At 40.5% G+C, this 18,232-nt stretch overlaps 1 protein-coding gene across 3 annotated transcripts; it reads left to right on the forward strand.

The window, feature by feature from the left end:
• Nucleotides 1-506: 506 nt before the first annotated feature.
• On the forward strand, nt 507-18,188 carry LOC119723869 (NLR family CARD domain-containing protein 4-like). 3 transcript variants are annotated; one of them, XM_038194754.1, is made up of 5 exons: nt 507-614; nt 13,168-13,312; nt 13,865-13,984; nt 14,855-14,965; nt 15,755-18,188. In XM_038194754.1, the coding sequence occupies exons 2-5, from the start codon at nt 13,180-13,182 to the stop codon at nt 17,809-17,811; spliced, it is 2,421 nt and encodes an 806-aa protein (XP_038050682.1). In that variant the 5' UTR covers nt 507-614; nt 13,168-13,179; the 3' UTR covers nt 17,812-18,188. The 3 variants fall into 3 exon arrangements, with proteins under 3 accessions (XP_038050682.1, XP_038050681.1, XP_038050683.1); XM_038194753.1 differs by lacking the exon at nt 507-614 and adding an exon at nt 1,601-1,634; XM_038194755.1 differs by lacking the exons at nt 507-614; nt 13,865-13,984 and adding an exon at nt 1,601-1,634.
• Nucleotides 18,189-18,232: the final 44 nt, after the last annotated feature.

An 18,232-nucleotide genomic window follows, 5' to 3' on the forward strand; every position in this document is an offset into this window, starting at 1 on the left:
GTATCCTGATTGGATACCGCAATTGGCTAGTAATGGATTTTTATCGTGTACTTGGTGCTATTATTCACAACGTGCAGTACGTGTTTTCGCGATCATTCGTCCACGCCTTCTCGAAAATACTAAATTCCTTTCCAATTTGCTCATATTAATATGAAATATGATACTGCATGTTGTCTCGATAAGATCGTAACAGTTTGATTTCAAAAATCGTGTTTTCATAACTCACGCCGTGCTCGCGCTGCTACGAATTGACTCTGTTTTTACCCCAGACACCGCATACAAAAACAAACGCTAACGTGTAACGCATATCCAGGCACCAGACTGTTCCTTATTTGCATACGTGTGCAAAAATCTTGCACATGCAAATGATCCAATACCAGGGTGAGAGAGCAGGTAGTGGTGGGCGCGTACTGCTCGACACCCTGGGGACGAGGTTGCCCAAAGCCCTCCTGTTTTGACCCCGCCCAGTCCGAAAGTCCGAAACCAACTTTTTTGAATACCGCCCTCTATTGCACCGAGGTCAATGACCAACACCAGGAAATAAATCTGACGGCTCATCATCATCATCAAGCGATCGACAAGATTGGGTCAAGATTCTTGGCTCGCTAAAGAAGGTTGGTAAATTTGTTCTTTTACCACATTTTACTATATTAGTTATATATTTAAAGTGATAATTATGGTTGGGTATCGCATCGTGACAATTTTGATTCTTTTTAAAGATACAATCATTGATTTTTTAGAGGTTTTTCTTTCCAAAAAAAAGGGACCAACTTCCCAACCTCCAACTTCCCAAGACTAGCCTAGCTGGAGTTACCCAGCCCTGAGTTTTATCATTGGGTTGTCTATTAGGGCTGGAGCGAATTTTTCTCGTAACTTGTAGTATAGCCTAGGCAAAATTTTTTGGAAAATGTTCAATTTTGTCCCCGTTACACACTAATTGCAACTGCAACTCACCCCAAACTTGCCTGGAATAACCATTACACAGGTCCTTGAAGTAAAAAACGATCCACGATGAAGATTCAGCCTACAATTGCAGTGAAAACAGGAGGAATAACCGCTAACTTGACAACCTTGCTGGATTGGCCAGGACCGCAATTGGTTTGTGCACAAAAAAAATTGTGTACAATGAATGGCGGTCGATTAACAGGCACAGAGAGCGATCGCTGTCAACTACTCGTTTTCGCCGGCTGCGCTGGCTGTTGGCGCATGACGTCACGCGGAAGCGTAATACCCGATGACTGTTTCATGCACTATTGGTTGCGGTTCCAGTACCAAAGCTGTGATGCAAGTGGTAAACCTTATATTAGTGCATGAAACAGTCATCGGGTGTTACGCTTCCGCGTGACGTCATGCGCCAACAGCCAGCGCAGCCGGCAAAAACGAGTAGTTGACAGCGATCGCTCTCTGTGCCTGTTAATCGACTACGGAAGCTTGAATTGCCTTCCGAGATACCGCCATTCATTGTACACAATTTTTTTTTGTGCACAAACCAATTGCGGTCCTGGCCAATCCAGCAAGGTTGTCAAGTTAGCGGTTATTCCTCCTGTTTTCACTGCAATTGTAGGCTGAATCTTCATCGTGGATCGTTTTTTACTTCAAGGACCTGTGTAATGGTTATTCCAGGCAAGTTTGGGGTGAGTTGCAGTTGCAATTAGTGTGTAACGGGGACAAAATTGAACATTTTCCAAAAAATTTTGCCTAGGCTATACTACAAGTTACGAGAAAAATTCGCTCCAGCCCTAATAGACAACCCAATGATAAAACTCAGGGCTGGGTAACTCCAGCTAAGACTAGCCCCATAAATGTGGCCAATTTACTGGACTACCTCCGTAAATAAAGGCCACACCTCCACCAAGGGTAAAATTTCCGTACTGGATCACTAGCTTGAGTAACTCTAGCCCCATAAATGTGGCCTATTTACTGGACTGCCTCCGTAAACATAGGCCACACATAAGCCACATCCACATGTACAAAAATCGTGTCGACTTTGCCAAATTTTGATTTTCACATTTAGGCTTAGTTTGTAGGATTTTTTTGCTTTAGAAGCATACTCACCCTCTTTATAGGCTAGTCAGAAAGTGCTGCCTTTTTCAGATGTCTAATTTTTGTGAAATTTCATGTTGAAATTTTGATATGCAAACGTGTAAAAATGAATCTGGAAATTTCACGAAAAATATACATCTGAAAAAGGCAGCACTTTCTTCATTTATGGGGCTTACGGAGGCAGTCCAGTAAATAGGCCACATTTATGGGGCTAGAGTAACTCCAACTCCAACAATATTCAATGAAAATGGAGCATGTCAGCTGGAGTTACTCTAGCCCGACTGCGTCTGGCCGTACAGTACTATCGCAAGCTCTGTAGTACGGCCAGACGCCCGATGCTTCCACAGAGACTGAATTTTGTTGGCCGCCGATGTAGCGATTTTGCTACATCTTTCGATCGCGATTATCTTTTCATCCAGGACACAAATTTCCAAAGTTAAGGTTCGTAGTCGTAGAGCAACTCATACCTTTTCGAAAAAACGTTGTTTGGTCTCAATATTTTCATCCATCTGGCCACAAGACGAATTTCAGTCATCAGATTCCACAAATATCGTCCCCCATGCGATCCCCCATGCGATTTCAAAATGGCGGCCGCGCTGTAATGTATGCAATATGCAGGCGCGCCCGCGCAAAGTCATGAATATGCATAACAGTCTGTGACGTATGACCTCGTGTTTTTGGACGTGCGTGCGGCGGGGCCGTACGTCCAAAAACACGAGGTCATACGTCACAGACTGTTTATGCATATTCATGAGTTTGCGCGGGCGCGCCTGCATATTGCATACATTACAGCGCGGCCGCCATTTTGAAATCGCATGGGGGATCGCATGGGGGACGATATTTGTGGAATCTGATGACTGAAATTCGTCTTGTGGCCAGATGGATGAAAATATTGAGACCAAACAACGTTTTTTCGAAAAGGTATGAGTTGCTCTACGACTACGAACCTTAACTTTGGAAATTTGTGTCCTGGATGAAAAGATAATCGGGATCGAAAGATGTAGCAAAATCGCTACATCGGCGGCCAACAAAATTCAGTCTCTGTGGAAGCATCGGGCGTCTGGCCGTACTACAGAGCTTGCGATAGTACTGTACGGCCAGACGCAGTCGGGCTAGAGTTACTCAAGCTACTGGATCACCACTTTTTTTCAATTAATTTTCAAGCGCCAAAAGTTGCATCCTTTATGGTTATTCCCTCTACTTTCCCTCCTCCACTCTCACCCTCTCCTTTCCTTTATTTCTATTTATTGTTTTGTGCAAATATAACTTAGTATAACGCGTAAGCTGTAACGTATTATTGTTTCGACTTTTGAACCCACTTTGGCACTAGCCAAATGCTAGTCAAAACAGCGGCGGACTAGTCAAACTAGCCCGATTGGTGTGTCAAAAATGACGGGCTACGGCAAAGATGAAAAGACAGGAAGAAATATATCATCAGTTACATTAAGAAAGCAAATCTTTGTATTTGAGTGGTCGGGCACAACCCGACCACTCTTTGGATCTGTTACAACTGACATGTACAATTAATCTTCTTTCTTTCTTTCTTTCTTTCTTTCTTTTTTTCCGGACAATACGTTTCCGGGGGTTTTCTCCTAAACGGTATATGGTATGAACTTTCAATATATATCGACCCTCATCTGACGTGGTGCATATTACTCTGACGTCATGATTACGTCATCAGATGTCAAATTACAAGTGATTTTATCTAAAAAAGTGACCAATTACTTTCACTTATAACTCTTGAACTAAACATTCAATGATGTTTGTATTCTGTAATCAGATAGACCATTAATCGCTAAACATTTTTTGTTGTGTACGTAAACTCGCTTGACCTTTACTTCCGGGTCTACCGGAAGGTCAAAGTTAGGTGAATTCAAAATGAAGACGTTAGCCTGAAATCAAAACAAAGCAACATTTCTTCCGAACGGTTCAGGGTATGATCCCAAAACCTTGTGTGAACTTGTACCATATTACGAAGATGTTGCAAATTTTGTTACGTCATCACGACGTCATCAGGTATCAAATTACAAGCGATTTAAGGGCAAATTTTGACAAAATAGTTTGCGTTGTATCTTTTGAACTAAATAGAGTATCATGTTCATTTTTCCGAGAGGTTGTAGACTATGCCGTGAAAAACATTTCGTGTTCCCGGACGCAAAACCATTTGACCTTTACTTCCGGTGTTAAAAATTATCCTCTCCGAACTCTATCAGTATTCACTAACCGTTTTTGACTGATGACGTCATCAAACAAGAAATAACTTTTTGGTGCACATAGATTGTTTACTGAAATTTATCACACCGTTAAAGATATCTTTTTGAAATATTGATTGTACTTGAAGGGATTTAATTTTGTGATCCTTTTTTGTACATATATTCCTAACTTAACTGGGCAGTGTATAATGAAAAGGCTCTCCGCCCGACCACTCTGCGTTTGTAACTAAACAAACACGAAACTCTAGTTAGGTGTTGGGCTTTAGCCCAAAACCTATTGTTTTTGCTAGGGTTTTTAGGGTTTGTTTTTCTTCTATACACATTCCTTCTCCAGAACTGTGTGTCATAAAATGAAAACATATATGAACTTCAATTGTCAATACATGAATGCACAACCTACTGCAGATGTGCTTTTTTGCAATTACGTAATCATGACGTCATCATGGGTCACATGAAGTCACTTCAAAAAATAATAAATTTAATCTTTGAAATTCAATATAAAATCAACCCTGAGAGACCGGAACTTGAATTTTGCGGGAATCGACATGAATCTTGTGCGCGTAAAATCGCGTGACCCTTCCTTCGGTCGAAACCGGAAGTGCCTAATAATTTGAAAGTGGAAAAAGATATGAACTTGCTTTCAACAATATTGGGGTCTGGCTGGATTGACCTTTCCAAAAAAGTAATGGGTGACGCCATGAAGAGTTGGAGCGCCCTCTAGCGGCAGGTTAAAAAACGTCAAAAACGCATTTTCACTTGATATCTATGGCGAAGTTTGCGGTATTCGCTTCAAAATTAGTGTTCATGATGACTTTAATGCAGACAACACCTGTACGCGAAAAAAAAGATTAGGTCATCAGACCGGAAGTTACAATAAAAAGACCTTTAAACCTATTTTGCTAGTTTTACACACCATTTTGGACCTCTGTTGGTAGCCCCTGGGGAGCCCTTATGTAAACCAAACTCCACTCCCTGCTCCACAGTCCCAGCGAGATAATGACTTGTGGTTAAATGAAATACCACCTGTTAGCCACACTGCTTTCTGGAACTATACTTTCTAATGAAATGTGGTTTTATGCTAGCATAACAGTAACAGATCGTTCTCAGCCATTTATTCATGGATTTTCACATTTCAACATATAAAACAAGTTAACATTTCAGGTATGTCATTAATATAATACTTTTGTTGGCCGACAGATTAAATTTAGCAACCAAATATTATGCTTGAAATCTCTCAGGCAGAGTGACCTTCGCTCCTTTTAGGAACCAATTATAGGATAAGTGCTTATAAATATCTTAATCCCTTAGGGCAGGCTCTCCAAAATGGTGTGTTCCAACCCGAGTTGCCTATATGGTTGGTCGGGTTGGTCTTAGGACGAGTGTTAACGTCATGCCGGCCACACACATCAACTCAAAATATGCATGCTTAAATCCATGTTTCACTTTTTCAACATGCCGCCAGAGGGCGCTCTAACATTTGATAACGTCACCTGTAATTCTTTTGTACAGTACTGCCTAGGCAGACACTCATATCGTTGAAAGCAAGTTCGCATCTTCTGCCAATTTCAAATTATAAGGTACTTCCGGTTTCGGCCGGAAGGAAGGATCAAGTGATTTTGCACTTAATACCAAAAATGAAGACCCTGCAATATTGTATCGATTGCCATAAAAAAACAAAATTAAATCTGTAGCATTTGATTTTATATTGATTTTCAAAGATTAAATCTAGAAATCTTTGATTGCTTGCAATATGATACTTGATGACGTCATTGTGACGTTATTACCAGAAATTTCAAGAGCTATTTCAACTGTGCTATAGCCCAATCTTGATTATATCTATCACGGTTGATATTTGAAGGTTTAAAGGTCTTTTTATTGTAACTTCCGATCTGATGACGTAATCAATTTTTTTTCGCGCATATGTCTTGTCTGCTTTAAGGTCATCATGTACATTAATTTTGAAGCGAATACCGCAAACTTCGCCACAGACATCAAGTGAAAATGCATTTTTGACGTTTTTTTAACCTGCCGCTAGAGGGCGCTCTGACATTTGATGACGTCACCTGTAATATATTTCTGAAGTACAGCCTAGGCAGACACTCACATCTTTGAAAGCAAGTTCGTATTTTCTGCCAATTTTAAAAACTAAGGTACTTCCGGTTTTAACCGGAAGGAAGGGTCACATGATAGAAACTGATGGTGGTCAAAAGGTGAAAAGTAAAAGTTAAACAGAAGGACAATATTAATCTTAGGGTTTAACACTTTTGGAATAAATTTAGAATTATGAGCTTTTAAGAAAAAAAATTGAAGTGATAGCTGATAAGGACTGCATTAAAGCAAGCCCGACTAAATCTAGAATCCATCAGCGGTAGGTAGATACATCTTCGCGTTGTACTGAATAAGGATAAGATTTGTTGGGTGTATAGCCAGTATGAATTAACATGCAATACTGGCCTGAGTTTGACAAGCTAGGAAAGCAACATGTGATGGTGTGCCAACGTGTGTTCACGGTGGCCATTAAGTTAGCGCGCATGCACATGAAAGGTAAACCTAGTTACACATAGCAAAAAAAGTGATCTAAGGTTTCGCACCCTAATTTATGTAAATCTTTTTTTTGCTGGATAAGTTACATTAAAAGTGAGGAAAGTATCGTTGAGTGTTCAGAGCACATTTAATGAGCACATTAAGGCTAAATTATCGCTTATTGTTTAATTTCTAAGCGATTCGGCTTAAAAATGTTGTATAATAATCTTACGACACTCTTATTTCGATGAATTGTTTGAGTTTCGTGAAACAAAAGTCGGTGTATATTTACTCAATTTTCTAAGTGAGAATCTGTTTTTGTTTTCAAATTATGGTTCCTTGATTTATTACAAGCATACAAAATTAAGCAAAATTAAGAGTGAACCATATACAGTGATCTCAGGTTACAAATAGCAAGTCCCTTGGACCATTGGAAAGGCTAGTAGTTTGGTAACCTGTTGAACTTTCAGCTATGTCACTTTCTTGTATCGGTGGTACCACATGGTACCGAGACTCAAACACGGATGTGTGTGCAAAAATCATGTTGAACAAAAACAGATCAACATGCCACGGATGTCACAGAGGCAAAGCGAACTGATCCCGGATGAAGAGTGAAGCATATACAGTGATCTCAGGTTACAAATAGCAAGTCCCTTGAACCATTGGAAAGGCTAGTAGTTTGGTAACCTGTTGAACTTTCAGCTATGTCACTTTCTTGTATCGGTGGTACCACATGGTACCGAGACTGAAACACGGATGTGCATGCAATAAAATGTTGAACAAAAACAAATCAACATGCCACGGATGTCACAAAGGCAAAGTGAACTGATCCCGGATGAAGAGTGAAGCATATACAGTGATCTCAGGTTACAAATAGCAAGTCCCTTGAACCATTGGAAAGGCTAGTAGTTTGGTAACCTGTTGAACTTTCAGCTATGTCACTTTCTTGTATCGGTGGTACCACATGGTACCGAGACTGAAACACGGATGTGTGTGCAATAAATCATGTTGAACAAAAAACAAATCAACATGCCACGGATGTCACAGAGGCAAAGTGAACTGATCCCGGATCCAGGAACGTTCACTTTCACTCTCGACCCAGTGCTTTATAATTTATTTAGATTTCCCATATTAAACTATTCAGTTCTAAACTGGGGTAGTTCCTCAGTAAATTTTGACAAAATTTTATTGCTACAAAAGAGAGTATACGTTCGCATCATTTCTAATGCTGGCCACCGTGTGCATACTGCCAACATATTTGCAAATCTAAAACTGTTAAAAATTAAAGCATATAAGTACATGAATCATGCATTACTGGTTTAGCTCATGCTTTATGTTGTCATCAAACGTACATTCACACAATACTCAAAGTGCTTCCAGAAAAAAATATCCATGTTTGTTACAGTCGAACGTCATTGTTCAAAACAGTCTTATTAAACGTGGTGTAAATTTCTGGAACAATCTGTGTGAATCTATAAAAAAAAAAAAACCATCACAGGCTCTTTTTTGTCAAAAAAACCTACAAAAATAAAAATAAAACAAAATTAATCCTGATGCATATTAATATTAACTGTAATGTTTAATTTATTTCGTATTTATTACATTTCTTTTCCCAGGGTATTACTTGGTAAAGAAAGTTACGTTATGTCTTAGTACCTGCATTCACACTCATATGCTGGTGTAGTCCTTTGTCCTGTCTGTCCCTAGGTTAGGGTACAAAAGCCTTTTTGCTTCACCCAAACCTAAATGTTGTCCTTTGTGTAATATTTTGATATTAAATGTGTACTATTTGATATTAAACATAACCTGTAATATTGTATTTCAACTTATTGTAAATCTTTGAAAATCAATATAAAATTGCTACAGATTTGATTTTGTTTTTATGGCAATGGATACAATATTGCAGGGTCTTCATTTTTGGTATTAAGTGCAAAATCATGTGACCTTTCCTTCCGGTCGAAACCGGAAGTGTGAGTGTTTGCCTAGGCAGAACTGTACAAAAATGTTACAGGTGACGTCATCAAATGTTAGAGGGCCCTCTGGCGGCATGATGAATAAGTCAAACATGGATTTAAACATGCATTGATGTGTGTGGCAAAGTTATCCATGGCCCAACACTGTGTGGTTGTTCCTACAACCTCTAGTTGTGACTGATTTTATTAACTGTTTAGCGTTAAAATAGCCGCAACTAGAACTGTTTTCGTCCAAGTGTCTTTCCTTTAAGAAATTAAGCTTAAGACCTTATAAGCCCACTTGTTTGTCATGTTGATTATGAAATTGAATTATTTTTAATCCACAGACAATGATTTTGTACTACTTGGTACTTGTACTTGGTACTTGGTTGGTTTCCTCCTGAAACATCCTCTAGGGATCTTGACTAGGAGGTCACGGGGAAGTGTCGGCACCTAGGTCGCGGTCATGATGTGGTTGTAGTAGTTGTCCCTAAAGGTCTTGTGCGTCAAAGAGTCAGTGATGTGTTGGGGCAGGCCATTCCATAATTTAATTGTCCTTGGGAAAAAATGAGTTCTTGAATACAGTTGAGGATGTTTGCACTATGTTAAATTGGTTGTTGTTCCCCCTCCTGGATCTCTGTGTTTTTGGTTGAAGATAGTCTGAAGCATCAATGTCAATGGTGTGAGTGATGATCTTGTAGAGTTGAGTGATCTGGTGGGTTTCCCTTCTATCAGTTAACTTCTCCCATTCAAGAGACGATAACATGTGGGAGACACTGCTCTGTCTGGTGTAATCTCCATGAACGAAGCGTGCAGCTCTGCGCTGAATTTTCTCTATCTCAGACTGATGACTGATTTTATAAGGGTTCCATGCTGCTACACCATATTCTAAGAGTGGCCGGACGAGTGTGAAATATAACCTTTCCTTAACGCTTTTAGAGCTCATGTAGAAATTTCGTTTGATGAAGTTGAGGACTCTCGTAACTCTCGCCTTGGTAACGGCATGCTGCGTCTGATTTTCCCATCCCAAGTCGTGTTGGATTTTTATGCCTGGTACGTGGATTCCTTAGTTGCTTCAAGACCCACTCCATCTCATAGGCAGGTTCACCAGGGTTGCGTTTCCGAGAGACTCTCATCGATTTACATTTGCTCGCATTAAATCGCATACCCCACATAGTAGCCCATCCAGTGAGGTAGTCTAGGTCAGCCTGGAACAATTTCTCATCTTCATTGGAGTTGATCTGATGATATATGAGGCAGTCGTCGGAAAATAGCCTGATAATGCCCCTCACAGTAGCCTTGACCAAGGCGTTGGGCTTATCGATTCGCCGATAAAAAAAAAATCGCCGATAATAAAATCCCTAATCAACTTGGCAAGGCATAATTAAGTGCACATATCAATGCCCGTGCGCTGCTAGTGAGAAAGTAACTTGTACCATACAGCAAGGCTATGCTTGTACATGTACGTACGCACGTACACACACGTACTCATACAACAGCCATGCACACACAGCACATGCATGAGCTAGTCTGCGTAACCCAATGCCTTGATGGTTTTAAGTTGACCCAGCAAAACCTATTACGGTAATGAGGTACCACCCCCCGCGTATACTGAATTCTCATTGGTCAGCTAACAAACACGTCGCATCCGCGAAGAAACGCTGCAATGGCGGCCCGTTGCTGTGGGTGAAAGTCGTTCAGTCCCAGTCTGTCCGAAGCAGTACTGAAGGCTCAAACGAATTCTGCAGGTAATGCTGTCATTAGACGATCGTTGCCCACTCAAATGGATTCATTACACGAGCCGAAAAACTCGAATCAATGTCAAATTGTTGAAAAAATTGACGAACATTTCGGTCTCGCTAAAAAAGACGCCATGATGACTAATGCATTATGCATGCCGCGCGACGTCACATGATTCTTGTGAAGCTTACGATTGGTCAGCTTCAAAATGAATTAATCATACTATTGGGAAGGTTGTTTCATGTGATTGGTCCAAGACGAATCTACATAATCATCACGGCATACCCGCATATCCTGAAGCCCGCCCATTTTCGTCCAAAACTGGATGAAAAAGTAAAGAAAGACATTAAACCCGGAAAGTTGCAGACCCAACAAGGCGGTCGTTCGACAGGCCACGCGGCGCGTATATCCCCCACACGTACGTACGTACACCCACACGCAGAACATAGTAGGCCTACATTTACTGCCTTACACCATGCGTACAGTCCGTACTCACGTGTGTGTGCTTGCTGGTTGTGTTAGTACCGAACCGTTCGTACGGACAAGGGTCGGTGGTACACGCACGTAGCCGCGTTGATTGTGGGTGCAGGGCCCGATTATCTCCCTTCGACAAAAAGCCGAGAGACCGCATTGAACAAGGCTACCCTCACAGCTAATTGAATGTCGTTGATGAAAAGGAGGAACAAGTGTGGTCCCAACACAGTCCCCTGTGGCACACCGCTGAGAACTTTATGCCAGCTGGACAATTCACCGATGACAACAACCCTCTGTATCCGGTTGTTTAGGTATGCAGAGATCCAGTTTTTAATCTTTCCACTGATGCCATAATGATCAATCTTCTGAAGGAGTTTCTGGTGTGGTACTGTGTCGAACGCCTTTGAAAAGTCCAACACTGCTACATGTATATCAGTGGTGATACCATTGTTGTGATTACGGGCAAGGTCATTGAAAGTCAAGATGAGTTGACTCTCACATGAACGTCCTCTACGGAAGGCATGCTGATTTTCAGATAGAATTTGATGCTGGTCGAGGTGTTTCATCAATTGACTGTCAACAATATGCTCCAGAAATTTGCAACACACTGAAGTTAGGGACACTGGTCTATAATTAGCTGGATCAGATGTAGCGCCCTTCTTGAACAAAGGGGTTATGTTGGCCTTTTTCCAATCTGCCGGCAGCTCACCTGTGTCTAAAGATTGTTGGAAGATGTGCGCAAGGATGGGGGCGATTTCATCCGCAGCCAGTTTGAGGGCTCTATTTGATATTTGGTCTGGCCCAGCTGCCTTGGAAACGTCCATTGATTTAATCAGTTTCAGAACACCTCCCTCAGTCACTTTTATGTCAGGCATGTCAGGGTAACTACTGTCAGGCAAGCATGGTAACTGCAAGGCTTCCTCTCTAGTAAAGATGCTACTGAATTGATTAGCTAGAGCCTCGGCTTTCTCCTTGTCACCAGTTATGTCAACGTCATTAACCTTGAGGACCTGAACACCAGAATTATTTCTACGTTGTGATTTGATATATTGCCAAAATTTCTTGGGGTCATCAGTAGACGTCATAGCTTCCACATGGGCACGATGAGCTTTACGGAGTGAGGGAATTTATGGAGACGTTTTGTTTTGTTTTTTCAAAATAATTTATCCCTGGATTCCATTTCAATCAGACTCGGTGATCAAATTTAATTTAAATTTTAAAAAAGCAGCTGCAATAATTCAACTCTGTCGTGACGTAAAAAAGAAGAAGAAGAAAGCCTGTCCATGGCGCTACTGCTATGAGCTAATGTGGCAGACACAAAACAAAGCCATGCATCCCAACCGATCCCATACGTACATTTACGTGCCTGCTGGTGCACATGTACGTATTTCATAATTCATGTTTTCCAGTGATGCGCCATGACCTCTGTGGCAAAATGGTGATAAGTGTACCTTCCTCACAGTGTGGTACTGACGCTACCCACATACATTTTGAATGTGGTGCTGGACTCCATTGTCCATTGTTTTTACAAGTCAGCTCCCTGTTTATTTCAAGGTCTTCAAACTAAGTCAGTTATCGTACAGCCAATTGTGTTCTGCCCTACTCAACAAAAAGAAAGAGAATGTCCAACACCACTTTTACAGTATTCCTCTCGATTAATATTTTTTTTCGATGTCTGTTATGAAACACCGTAGTGGCAAATCTTGTTATGAATCTGGTGTTGAATGAGGGGATCACTTGATGGTGGAATGCTGTGCCCAATGTGGCGATAGCTTGATGCTGGTCTCTATCTAGACCCGTGAACGAGGCGTCAATAACAACGCGTTTACGAGTCTAGGCTCTTGCTTTATTGATATATGAGAGTCCAAAATTTTCGGTCTAGCAGTTCTACCTATTTTGTATTCACTTTTATAACAGTACTGCTCCAACAACATGAACTCAGAAACCAGCTCTCCCCTTATACTAGTTGTCAAGATTTTCAACAAAATTATGACAAAAACAATGACATCAGTATCCATTTTTTTCCAAGTTGATGCCGTGAGAATCAATGCAGTTTTAATGTACAATGGTTGAATTTGACATCGTAAAAATGTCAAACAAATATTGAAGTATTTAACCGTTGACTTTCAATAATTTACACCATAAAACCGGAATACTCTTAACAGCTTAAAGCTTTAGTACCTTCCTAATGATTTCTCATGGTTCAATAATTTTCCCATCAGATTTCATCCAAAATGGCTGAACAAGAAGAGATGATGCCAACACAAGATGCTGAGAGACAGGGGCAGGTTGCTGATGGAGACTGTGCAGAGACTCAGGAGCAAGCACTGGCCTTGAGGAGACCAGGCAACCAGGACCAGACAACAGGTGAGCAATAAACCCTGGCTGTAAGCAAACCGTATGCACGTTGATTCCTGGAGACATTTCACTATTGACTTGTTCACGCTTTACAGTTTGTACGGAATTAAAATGCAAAGGAATTGTTTAAGTTAAGAAATGTGTATTGAAGTGCAAGGGGCTATTCACTTTCTTTACTTCTTGACTTCATTGAATTTTTTTTTGCAGGAATTTATTGTAATTGTTTTTTTTAAATGGTTATGATGAGTGCAGTGGTAAGAATAATTCCATCTGTCACCTCATGAAACTATTCTTTATGTTGCACGAATGTGAAACATTCATTATTTGTTTATACAACGCCTGAATAAATCCTTGTCATCTGATTTGTTAGAGCCATCAGAGCCATGTTACAGTGCCACCAATAGTGTGACCATGGAATGGAACTTCTATTTTTGCAGTGTAGCCAGGCCGTGGGTTGGGGTGAATAATCCAATAAGTCATGTGATCAGTGGCCCACCAATCAGATGAGGGGGATTTCTTCAGGCATTGTGTAATGAGAGACATTTTATTCCCGTTTTCCAGACATGATCCCAGTTGCAGCAGTCAATCAATTGCAACAGTCAGTGCAGCAGATATCTGGCTCTGGACACGTACCCATCTTCAACCCAAAAGATTGCACCTTCAATATCTACCAATCAAAAGGTAGAAAACAAATAATTAATGATACACAATCTCTTTTTATGCATCCACTCCTATTTGCTTATTTCTATTTAATACATGATTCAAATAGGTTTCTGATGAAATAGTAAACATTGTTGATATTGTTGATGAGCATAATAAAGCAGGACAAATGTCAAGGTCACTGTTTGTCTGTATACAATGATGTAGTTGCTCCCACCAAGTATTGTAAACTTAATGCAATTTTGTACAGTTTCATCAAAGCAGAGACCTTTTGCTGCTTTACCAACCACTGGCCTCAACTAGAGATGCGTTACTGTAAACTTGTGTAGTAAACTTGCAATTAAGCATTAAACCTCCTAGTGTTCTTCACTTTGGCCAATGGAGTTAGCACCCCAAATTCAAATTCATTCTGTAATCTTCTGTGTGTTTGGATAACACTTCAAATTACAGAGCGGAACCCCCCCCCCCCCCCACACACACACACACACACATATTAAAGCGGGGAAATTGTTTGACCCCCCCCCCCCCACCCGCTTTTTCTTCCCCAAATAAAAATTGTAGCCTACTATGATGATTCTATTGCTCAGAATACATGTAGCTGATTCAAATACTCCAAGCTCAAAAATGATGTTTAAAAGATGATCTTTTTCTCAAATTGGTTTCAGTGGTCAGAAATTGCCTCAGATCACACCACAGAAATTGCTCTTCTATAACTGCATGTCTTCTCAACTGAATCCCCCATTTACATTTAACTCCCCACATTTTCAACCCCAACACTACGCCCTACCCGATCTATGATCAGGTAAATCAGCTTGTTCCCTAATAATGTGCTTGTCTCCTTTTGAGTTCGACAATAAACAATTGCCCTTCTCATTTTCGAATTGATTGAAGATGATGCACATGCATCACACCACTCTGGTCATCCATCAGTTGACATATCAGAGAATCCACCAAGTACATCACAGCAACCGACAACATCACATGTGGCCTCAGGTGCACAAGGTAATTATCAATGAATGTACCAACTCCAAACCAGATGTCAATGTATTCATTCTTTACAGACTAGACTCACACTTGTAATGTGTACGATAGGAATACAATGAATGCTTTGTTTTTTGTTAATGTACAGAATTATTAAAAGCACATCGTCTTTTTGCCTCCAAAGAGTTTGAGAAAGTAAGACTTTTTTCGTGAAAATAAAGTATCATCTGACATTAATAGACCAATCCATTAAGTCCCGTCCCATTGTGTTCTGACCAATCACAGCTGCGACTTACATCTGACATGTGCGCACAAAAGTCTGACATGTGTGCACGCGCGTATGATGCGCACGGCTGTAACATGCAGTGTGGCATTGGAGAGGAGGTCATGTTAATTGCCTACGTGCACAGTAGGCGGGGCTTACTGGATCCAACATGCGTGCAGACGCATATGACGCTCACAGCTGTACCAGGCAGTGTGGCATTGGAGAGGAGCACATATTAATTGCCTACGTGCACAGTGGGTGGGGCTTACTGGATCGGTCTATTGCAGAGCTTTTGTAACACTTGTTGTCTGAGTGATTAAGATTCATGCATCATTGGGCAGGAGGTTATTTCAATCCTGTCACGTTTTTTCCTCCCACACTCACAAAGCAACAAGCTTTTAGTGCTTTAATTTTTGCATACAATGGGCCAATATTTCAGCTCAAAATGGTACTTTCTACAGACAAGGAGCCAATTTATTGCTTGGATGCCACAATGCATTGTATGATTATAGTCAGTCAACTCTATGCTCATTTCAACATTGTAGGATGCAGCGCCCCCAAAAAGATGAAGCTTGACAGTCCAGCCCAAGATGTTGCTGATTGCTGTGAAGATGCCCTGAAGTCACACTACAGGGGGAAAGGTAGCTTTGTTAAAGTGCTTCCATGGGTGGGTGATGACAGGAAACACATTACAGAAATCTACACAAAGTTACAGTTAATACTTGGTAAGTACAAAGTCATGCTTACATCATATGCCGATATATTACAACGTAAGACAAAGGAGGGAGACCTGATCCTAATAGCTGTTTTAACTGGGTTGGCTGGTAGAGGAAAGACCACACTGTTTGACAAAATTGCATATGATTGGGCAGTTGGTTCTAGTCAGGTACTACGGAAGTATAAACTTGTCTTCCTGTTGAAAATGCACGCACTGGAGCAGAGTTCAGATCTTGTTGATGCAGTTTTTGACCAACTCTTGGCTAAAGATGTATGTATTGAAAGAGGTGCCCTGGACATGTTTATCAAGAAGAGTCCTGGAAAAGTCCTTGTTTTACTAGATGGCTTTGATGAGCTCATGACTACCTCCTTGTGTGAATCCTCATTTGGTTCCATCCTGGAGATCCTTAGTGGAAAGATGTTGAGGGGTTGTACTGTACTTGTAAGCACCCGCCCCTCACACTTTCACAGACTTGTATCAGAGGAACTGGTTCAGGAACCATTCACACATGTCGAGGTAATGGGTTTCAGTAGGAAAGATGTCATCGAGTATGTTAATAAATTTCATATTGGTGAACCTGACAAGGCCAAGGGGCTTCTTAACAAGATTAAATCGTCAGGCCTTTTGTCTGACCTAGCTGCAAGTCCAATGCTTCTTCTTTTGATGTGTGTACTATGGCAAGAAGAGTGTACACTCCCAGAAACAATGTCACGTCTGTATCATGATGGATTTTCATATATCTTTCAAAGAAAAGGATTGGACTCACAAGGTAAAGTAGCAAAAGTTGTGATTGAAATTGGCAAGGTTGCGTTGCATGGTCTTCTTTCTCCAGATCAGTCACTCTCTTTCAAAGAAAGTGACTTTGAGCCGAGTGTGCTTGAGCTGGCTCTGAAGGCAGGTATTCTGACCAGACAGAGAGTCCGCAAGAGACTGCAGAGTCACAACAGTGTTCAGTTTTTTCACAAGACATTTCAGGAGTTCTCTGCTGCTGCTTACTTGCAAAACTTGTTAGAAGCAGACCCAGAGGAATTTCACAAGATTTTGAATGAAATCATGTCAAAGGGTGCAAGGAGGTTTGAGTATCTTCTGCGCTTTTGTTGTGGTGACAATGAGGCATGTACATATGAGATTATGAAGGTATTTCAGGTGAGGTATCAGGAGGACTTGTCATTCGAATCAGAGATGGGTCTGTTGGCACTTCATTGTTTCTTTGAAGGTCAATCCAAACGTTTGCCTCCAGAGGAATTCATACATTCATTCATAACAGATGAAATTCACATTCGTGGGCTTAACAGGGATTGTCTGAACTCGGTCATATACTTCGTAAAATGTGTTGCTGAACAGACAAAAGACAGTGGAAATGCTTACCTTTCGAAGGTTCATAAATTGCATGTACACTATTGTACATGGACATGGTTTATTGAGGAGTTAGCTGTTACCATGTGTGCAATGACAAATCTTCATCTTGTAGATTTCAATAGCAATGCAGATATTTCTGCAGATAAGTTGCTCAGGCATCTACCAAACTTAATACATAAATTATATCTTGCTGGTAATAACCTGGGTGGTACAGCAGCATTATGGTGCATGCATTTGAAACAGTTGAAGTCCCTCACAAAGCTGGACTTGAGTTACTGCTCATTGAATGGACAGGACATGAAACATGTTGCTGAGTCACTCGAGGATCTACCCAACTTGGGTGAATTGCGTCTTAATGGTAATGACCTGGGTGGTACAGCAGCATTGTGGTGCATGGAGGTAAAGCAGCTGCAGCACCTTCAGACGCTGTACCTCATGGGCTGTCACCTGACAGAGGAAGACAAAAACCATATTGATGAGTCACTGAGTAACCTGAAGAAGAATGGATTAAGCATTTGGACATAAATTTCACCAATAAAAATCGTGATTTAAATCGCGATTTAAATCATACAATTTTGTTTAAAAACATCACTGATTTAAATCAAATGATTTGTTTTTTAATTCACTGATTTAAATCATTTTGTAACAATCTTATTTTTTGCAAAGTAAATGACTGAGGGTCATTTTAATCATTTAAATCAACTGATTCCACTTACATGTAATTACAAAGAGTAAGATATTGTTAACACATTCAAACACCCCTACTTCATCAGCATCGACTCAACTTACATATTGGTTTTGCATAATACCCAAAATCATTGGTTTTGATTAAAGTCAAGATCTGAGTTTAAAAGTTTTTAAAAGTTTTTCTTCAAAGTTTGAATTTTAAAGGGAAGATACAACATTTGCAAACATCAAAAAATGAAATGATCAAATTATCACGAAA

This window comes from Patiria miniata, unplaced genomic scaffold, assembly GCF_015706575.1.
Source record: "Patiria miniata isolate m_02_andy unplaced genomic scaffold, ASM1570657v1 HiC_scaffold_17, whole genome shotgun sequence".
Lineage (NCBI taxonomy): Eukaryota > Metazoa > Echinodermata > Asteroidea > Valvatida > Asterinidae > Patiria > Patiria miniata.

What these genes read in the sequence shown, in the direction of transcription:
- LOC119723869 (XM_038194753.1), top strand. Translation starts at nt 1,611, where the DNA reads ATGGTTATTCCAGGCAAGTTTGGG. An exon ending in CAATATCTACCAATCAAAAG is followed by an intron (nt 13,985 to 14,854) that starts GTAGAAAACAAA and finishes AATTGATTGAAG; the next exon opens with ATGATGCACATGCATCACAC. An exon ending in TGTGGCCTCAGGTGCACAAG is followed by an intron (nt 14,966 to 15,754) that starts GTAATTATCAAT and finishes TCAACATTGTAG; the next exon opens with GATGCAGCGCCCCCAAAAAG.